Below are 7978 nucleotides of genomic sequence, written 5' to 3'. Positions count from 1 at the left end.
TCAACGTTCAGCTTCGTGCCACTGATGGTGACCCTCTTCCTAATCCCACTCACTATCGTCACCTTGTTGGCAGTCTTGTCTATCTTGCTGTTACGCGTCTTGACATCTCCTATCTTGTCCACATCTTGAGTCAGTTTGTTTCAGTCCCCACCTCTGTCCACTATAGTCATCTCCTCTGTGTTCTACGATACCTTAGTGGCACGATCTCTCAGCGCCTTTTCTTTCCCCGCTCCAGCTCTCTTGAGCTCCAGGCCTACTTTGATGCTACCTGGGCTAGTGATCCCTCTGGTCGACGCTCGCTGTCTGCTTATTGTGTCTTTCTTGGTGGCTCTCTCATTGCCTGGAAGACAAAGAAACAGACCGCAGTTTCTCGCTCGAGTACAGAGGCTGAGTTGCGAGCCATGGCTATGTTGACGGCTGAGGTGATCTGGTTACGGTGGTTACTTGAGGATTTTGGTGTGTCTGCTACTACCTCGACTCCCTTACTGTCAGACAGTACCGGTGCTATCAGTATTGCGTGTGACCCGGTGAAGCATGAGCTCACCAAGCACATCGGTGTGGATGCCCACTTCGTGCGTGCTGCTGTGCAGGATCAGACTCTCGCTCTTCACTATGTGCCCTCTGAGTTACAGTTGGTTGACTTCTTCACGAAGGCACAGACTCGAACGCAGCATGGCTTTTTCCTCTCCAAACTCAGTGTTGTTGATCCGCCATGAGTTTGGGGGGGGGGGGGGTGTTAGATGTGTATATTCTCTGTTTGGTATGTCCCCATTGTATAAGGGATTTTCTGCACTTCACTACACATGTATATGTAATGGCCTTTGGCCCTCAGTAAAGTTAGTTGCTCACTTATCTAACAAACGGGTCTATTTCTGATGCCAAGGGACTATTAGAAGTGGTACCAAAAACCGAAATACAATACGAAAACGAGGACTTGGATCCTAAGCAGCTGGTCAAGGACATTACTAAATCAAGTGCGGAGGCCAATGCAAGGGGTCATTAGTTTAATGCTCCATCACATGGCTAATCAACTTGATGACTCCCAACGCTCCATTAGTTCCTCTGCTCGCCTTCTCCATAGAACATTAGTGAGCGGGTGTTAGATCTCTTCATCTTTGCGACTACGTGTCTCTGCTATTGTGTGAGGTGAGTACCTGCTATTTCACCATATTTATGCCCATTTTTCTTGTTATAGCTACCTTGTTTCTTCCATTGCGACTTTGATTTTACGACATTTTCTTGCATCTCATGTGAGACATAGTGGTCTAGTCTAACTTAGATGTTTAGATTCAAAAATCACAATGGAAACAACAACAAAATGAAATGCACAGGTAACGGAAGGAATGAACTTTGTTTGCTTGCTTTGTATATATAACTGTATTGCCTTGTTTGCTTTAGTCTTTAGAGAACATGGTTAGAACTTAGAAGAGAAGTATTTTGGACAGCAATTAATTCTGCTTCACACCTTGAAAGTTGCTGGCAATGGATCCAATCCAAGACAACTGGATGACAAACATCACAAGTTCACAACTGCATGCAGCAAACACAAGAACACATAAATCACATTAAAAAATCACAAAAACCGCAATCCAACCATGCAAAATTCTCACCCAACATCAGAAAAGAAGACACCAGATCCACCTTCACGCTGCCCATACTCACATCTACCACCTCAGCTGTTCTTGCTCCCGTACCCACCGTCTCCTTGCCCACGGATCCACATCCATTGGCTACATATGTAGTCATTCCCCCCACTTCATTAACCTAATAATGCCGCAGCCGCACTGCCAGAGCCAAACTGTGCAGTATTAGGTGAAAGTTCATTACCAAGTTAAAAAACACTTGCTGTTGAAAGTTCATTACCGGGCTAAACTCTGCAGTACTAGGTGAAAGTTGATCATCTAGTTTTTCCATCAAAGTAATTGTATTATTCATAGTTAAAACTTGAATCATGTATTATGTTTTCCTCTTTCCATGCAGAAGGCGACTCCTTCATATTTTTACATTTTCAAGTGCTATAGTAGTATATCTATTTTGCAATGGCCATGTAGGCGCCAAAGCCATTCGACCGAGGTCAAATAGAGTATATATAACAGCAAACCCAAAATAGCATCTTAAAAAAAAGGAAAAGGAAACCCAAAATAGTTGGTTTGAACATGTTACTGCATGTTGCCATTCAGCTAATCCACAGGTCATTATCTGGACCTGGTTTCTTTATTCGAAGGGCTGCTGTTCATTAATTGATTGGATCTAGCTAAACCCAACTAGTTAGTTGCAAAATTGATCTTTGAGGGATAAGTTTTTATAATGAATTAATCACACATACAAAACTAGGACTATGGGGGCCAGGTCAAAATTAAGGGCCAAAGCCCATGTTCCCATCCTAGCTCATTGAAAATGAAAGGCAGTCTGATCCAGCAGGTCATCATGGTTTTCATTATTGATCGTAATAGCGTGCGGTGGCACTCAAGGTTCCATCTTAATTATGGGGAATCAACTGTTACTTGCCAAAAAATGAGTGCTACAACAGTAATGTGTATCAGTAGCTTACTGAATGGGTACACAAAACTAGGACATTATTCTTGTATTTTTTTTAAGTACTAGACCATGACCACGTTTCACGGAGTCTGGAACTCTGGATCAGGTCAAGTTCACTATTGAATGAAGATGCCATCAACGTGCTAATCAACTACTTCCTCTGAAAACTAATACTCTCTTCGTCTGAAAAAGCTTGTCCCAAGATTGTCCCTCAAATAGATGTATCAAGCGCTAACTTGGTGCTAGATACATTCATTTGTGGAACAAACTTTTTCGGACAGAGGGAGTACATACTAAGATAGTGACCTAAAATGTCTTATATTAGTTTACAGAGGGAGTACTACATAAATCATCTTATAATTACTAAATGATTGAGTACTTAATCTTTTGGCACTAGTTCAGTGGGCACCCAAATTTTGTCTCACCTCTGCATGCAGAAGTGGACAGGCTGGGGCCTGTACTAATTTTTGTGGATCGATGTACTGGCAGCTCCTCGATCCATGTTGGGTTTTCTTTACTAGTATGAAGCAGGTCAGTTTTTTGGTAGATGAAAAGGGCCAAAGCCCCTTCTCTTTGAAAACCAAACACAGTCTGATCAGGCCAATTTTTTTATTGGATCAGTTGTGGATCTCGATAGCTGTCAAAGGCGTGCTGCCGCGTTAAAGGTTCCATCAAAGGGCTAATATCAAATGATCTATATGCACAAATGTCTAGACAAATTAAGCTACCAATATCAAAGGGTTGCGTAGACTTTATAACTGCAGCTAGCTTTCGCCCCAGTAATGTGTTTAAGCAACATTTGAGTGCTAGAGGGAAATGTATCTGGAAATGGCGGGCGTAGCTAATTAATAGAATCAGCTAATATTCTCTGTCTCTAGTTAGCAGTCGACCCCATCATCCCTCAATTCTGATTGTGGAGACTCTAGCCAAACAAAATGGGCTATATTTCTGATCAAAAGGCAACATCTTAATCTTGTAGCTCATCCTTCCACACCGATCTAAGACAACTAATATTCATTACAGAATAAGCATGAGGAGGACTGCTAGACCGCATTTATTTTACGAAGTCAGGTCAAGTTTTATACTACTAGTAAAGAAAAGTTCCCCTAATATGGCCACTGAGTATTGATTAAAAGTTCCCCATTACATGCCTAATGAAATGATACATGCACAAATTAACTCAAACTGAACTGGCGCGTTGACTTCCCACTCCTTAAGCTGTTGCCATCCGCTCGCATGGAACACTAGTGTGGGGTGTGCCTGCTAGCTGTTCTCTTCATTGTGCCACTACGTTCATTCTCTCTGCGGTTGTCTGAGCGAGGTGTGTACTTCTACGCCGACGAGATTAATCATGCCTAAGGATGTCTTTTTGTTTCGTTTTGACTGTAAATGGCTTGTTTCTTCCGTTGCTGACTAGTTTGTTGTTTAGGGAATTTTCTTCCATTGTTAGTTTGATTTTGATGGAATTTTCTTGCGCCCCCCTTGACTTGAGCCCCGCAAACGCCATTGACTGTTTGTCACGACCTCGCAACGAACTGCCACCACCTCCACCCTCTCCCTACCCATTAGCTGAGGCCGCCTGCTACTCATCCTGTCATGGGCGTTGCCTTCTCTTCTTCCCCATCGCCAATGCAAGCTATTCTTCCTCCTTTTACGCGGTGCAGTCATGATGTTAGGCCCGGATCAGTCGGCAACCCAAATGTGTCTCAATTTTGCACAGAGTGGTCAGGCTGTGGATTGTTGTACTCCTACTAGCAGCTAGCTTCTCCGTGTCGGGTGTTCTTTACATATGTGTGCATTTACGGTCAATAAAGCTAGTAGTTCATTGGTTATTTTTCACTATATTATAAGCATAGATATCCCCATTGGAAGAGAATTAAGCAGCAGCAAATCTAGCTAGCTAGCTAGCATTTATCTTCTCCATTGGAGTACCCCATTCACTTTCCTTTGTAGCCAAGTGCGTTACTTAGTATTTCATCGAGTTAATTTATTCTTAAATTTGCTATAACTACCCCGTTTTCTGTTGCTACCATTTTGAATAATTTTGCGGAACCTTATTGCAAGTAGAATTAATGTTGGCATGATTTACAGATTTCCTCTTCAAAACTAGCGGCTACTCATTTACCTATCATTGCATTTGTTCCCATTTTTCGCCTCCTGCAGTTAAATCAGAATATAGATGGCAGATAATACATCAACAACTAGTTCATTGGAAGGACGACGTGAAGAGCTATGGATGGACCAACACCTCCTGGAAGCAGCCACATCCGGGGATTCCGCATTAATGAAGGCCATGGAATTGCAGAATCCAAGCATGCTTCTTAGAACAACTCCAGCTGGGAACACCTGTCTTCACATATCGTCCATCCATGGCCATGAGGCATTTTGCACGGATGTGGTGGCCCTGGAGGCGTCTCTTCTCACTACAGTAAACTTGGATCGAGAGACGCCACTTCTCGCGGCGGTGAAAAGTGGATTTGTCATCTTGGCTTCCGTTCTACTCCGATTGTACCGTGAACGGCGATTGAGCAAGGCAATCTTGGAAAAAGACATTGATGGCTGCAATGCACTGCACCATGCCATTCGCAGTGGCCACAGGAAGCTTGCGCTGGAGCTGATAGAAGCAGAGCCGGCTCTGTCGACACATGTGAATAGAATGAACGAGTCACCCATGTATATCGCAGCGATGAGGAATTTTACTGATATTTCAGAGAATTTACTTGAAATTCCTGATTCTGCTCATATGGGACCATGGGGCCAGAACACTTTGCAGGCTGCTGTGAAAAATGGAAACGCAGGTGGGACTGAACCAGTGTGTGCATGTATATATTTCCCGAGTTTGGGACTGTAGCAATTGTCCATTGATGCCCTACAACCGCTGTGTGGGTGCATGTGGTTTCGTAGCATGGTTGCCTGCTCATCTCTATAGTACAACGAGATGCCGAATTATTGTTTACTCTTGGTATTTTGTTGCTCTATTCCTTTTCGAATTTTTTTTATTGCTCTATTAGTTTACAACCGGGAAAAAGAATTTGAATCTACGGTATTATCTAGCGCACGGTACATTGATGTTCTAGAACTATTTTAATATACCGTTACTAGTCCTCACAAGGACTATCACCATCCCTTTGGTAATTAACCGTTGTTCATGTACTGATTTCTTTTCAGGTTTGGCTAAGAGAATTATGGAAACACGTCCTGGGCTGGCCAAAGAAGCCGATAACAATGGGTGTACTCCACTAAGTTCAGCTGTATACCGTGGCCTGGTTGACGTGGCACGAGTATTGCTGGAACATGATTGCTCTTTAGGGTATGAGGTGCCAAGTAATGGTAATCCTTTCCTTAGTTGTGCTGCATATGAAGGTCACCTCGATGTTGCTCAAGAGCTTCTTAAACACTGTCCTGATACTCCTTACCGTTCAACACAAGATGCCTGTTGGACATCCCTCCATGTAGCTGTATACGATGATCAAGTGGAGTTCACAGAATTCATTTTGAGGACCCCACAACTTCGGAAACTCATTAACATGCAAGACTCCAACGGGAAAACTGCTCTGCATTTGGCAGTAGAGAAGTTCAATCCTAAAATGGTTGTTGCTTTGCTGTCTCACGATGATATAGACACAACTGTGCTTGATAACAAAGGTGTTACACCAGCTTGGGTATTAGCTCACGTCATTGATCATGCCAAGACTTTAAACTGGGTATGTATATTATCAATACACACGCACGGTTACAAATAAGAAAAAAGAAACTACTTTACTATATTGTGCTGAAAGCAACTCACCATAGAACCATCAATGCCGCAACATACAAATGTTTTTCTAGTCCACTATTTGGCTCTGTTCTAAGTCTAATAGTGATATAGAAAACTTTATATTAAAAATTGAAATTTTGTTTATAAATGTATATACTCCCTCCGTTCCAGAATGTACCATAATGTAGTGCGTATAGATTTTATTAAAAGTCCAACTTTGAAAACTTTGACCAAGTTTTACAGATAACTATTTATATCTACATACAAAATATATAAAGTATGAAAGTTCATTTTGTAACGAATCTAATGATATAGTGTTAGCATTCTAGATGTAAATGTTTTTCTTGATAAATTTGGTCAAAGTTTGTGATGCTTGACTTTTTAAAAAATCTATATGTACTACATTATGGAACAAAGGGAGTAACATATTTGTACTTCCCTATTTCCAATATTGTCAGCCACTTTGCTTATCAGTTTAAATATATGCTCAAATTTAATTTTTGTTCACTTTTTCTCAATACTATAGATCCATGTAATAGAATTGCTAAGCTCTGTTATTACACTATGATCTCTATCTTCGCCTTCTTTGAATATATGCAGAATGAAGTGAGCATGCTTATGGTGAGAGCTGATCCCCGAGATGCCAACACTCTTTATAATCTTCACACGCAAATCAAACACAAAGCGACCTTGGAATCAAGGAAGGAAGCGAAGTCACTAACTCAAACATACACAAGTAACACTTCGCTAGTGGCGATCCTCATCACGACAGTCACCTTTGCCGCTGCCTTCACCCTGCCAGGAGGATACAGCAATGACGCCGGAAGTGAGGGACTTCCCATCATGTCTAGGAAGTTTGCATTTCAGACATTCTTGATTTCTGACGTCTTAGCAATGTGCTCCTCGTTTGCTGTCGCCTTCATATGCATCATAGCAAGGTGGGGAGATTATGAGTTCCTGATTTATTACATATCCGCCACTAAGAAGCTCATGTGGTTTGCATACGTGGCAACAACTACGGCTTTTTCAACTGGTTTGTACACGGTGCTGGCTCCACATCTCCATTGGTTGGCTACTGCAATTTGTCTTGTGGTGGCTTTGTTGCCTATTCTCACGAAACTGTTGGGCGAATGGCCAGTTTGGAAGCTCAGATTACGGTTGGGTAAAGCTTTCAACTCAGACCTCCTTGATATGGTGTGACCTCAACAATTCAACTTATGGTTATGCTTTCTGATAATACTTTGCAATATGTAATCAACATTGTTTGACCGACTACTCGTTTTGTTAACTCATTGGTACAAAATATTACTACAATTCTTCAATTTGTTTCAAACTTGGGAGAAACTATTATACTCTTCTTGTGTTCTACTCAAATCTTATGCATTGATTCCATCTCTCTAGAGATGATTCATGGCATCTGCAACGGCAATGGCCTCTTTTTGCCATAGGCATGGTGCATTGCAGCATCACATCAAACCATCAGCAGGGACAACAAAACGGTATTTCTCACCAACATTTCTTTGAAAAACGGCAAGGTTTAGCCATTGGGAAACCAAGGATGACTCGCAGGTCAGAGAAACCGACACAACAGACTGAGCGACAAACAACACTGAAGAACCGACCACCTAACCGACAGAGAAACCAACACCACATGAGCCAAAGAGGACACAGTAGGGACATGGT

The 7978-nt window shown here is 42.0% G+C and overlaps 1 protein-coding gene across 3 annotated transcripts; it reads left to right on the top strand.

Annotated features, from left to right (window-relative positions):
- The first annotated feature begins 1014 nt into the window (after positions 1-1014).
- Positions 1015-7663, top strand: LOC125546346 (ankyrin repeat-containing protein ITN1-like). Of its 3 annotated transcripts, XM_048710592.1 has the most exons (5): positions 1015-1146; positions 4702-5336; positions 5707-5868; positions 5968-6242; positions 6896-7663. In XM_048710592.1, the coding sequence occupies exons 2-5, from the start codon at positions 4718-4720 to the stop codon at positions 7493-7495; spliced, it is 1656 nt and encodes a 551-aa protein (XP_048566549.1). In that variant the 5' UTR covers positions 1015-1146; positions 4702-4717; the 3' UTR covers positions 7496-7663. The 3 variants fall into 3 exon arrangements, with proteins under 3 accessions (XP_048566549.1, XP_048566547.1, XP_048566548.1); XM_048710590.1 differs by having other exon boundaries at positions 5707-6242; XM_048710591.1 differs by lacking the exon at positions 1015-1146 and adding an exon at positions 3750-3859 and having other exon boundaries at positions 5707-6242.
- Positions 7664-7978: the final 315 nt, after the last annotated feature.

Source organism: Triticum urartu, chromosome 3 (assembly GCF_003073215.2).
Source record: "Triticum urartu cultivar G1812 chromosome 3, Tu2.1, whole genome shotgun sequence".
In the NCBI taxonomy this organism is placed as follows: Eukaryota; Viridiplantae; Streptophyta; class Magnoliopsida; order Poales; family Poaceae; genus Triticum; species Triticum urartu.
Note: the sequence above shows the minus strand (reverse complement) of the source record. Positions and strands in the feature narration are given on the sequence as shown.

Excerpts from the sequence above, each read along its gene's own strand:
- LOC125546346 (XM_048710590.1), top strand. The coding sequence starts at position 4,718 with ATGGCAGATAATACATCAACAACTAGTTCATTGGAAGGACGACGTGAA. Across the intron at positions 5,337-5,706 it reads TGTGAAAAATGGAAACGCAG|GTTTGGCTAAGAGAATTATG; the intron begins GTGGGACTGAAC and ends ATTTCTTTTCAG. Across the intron at positions 6,243-6,895 it reads ATGCCAAGACTTTAAACTGG|AATGAAGTGAGCATGCTTAT; the intron begins GTATGTATATTA and ends GAATATATGCAG.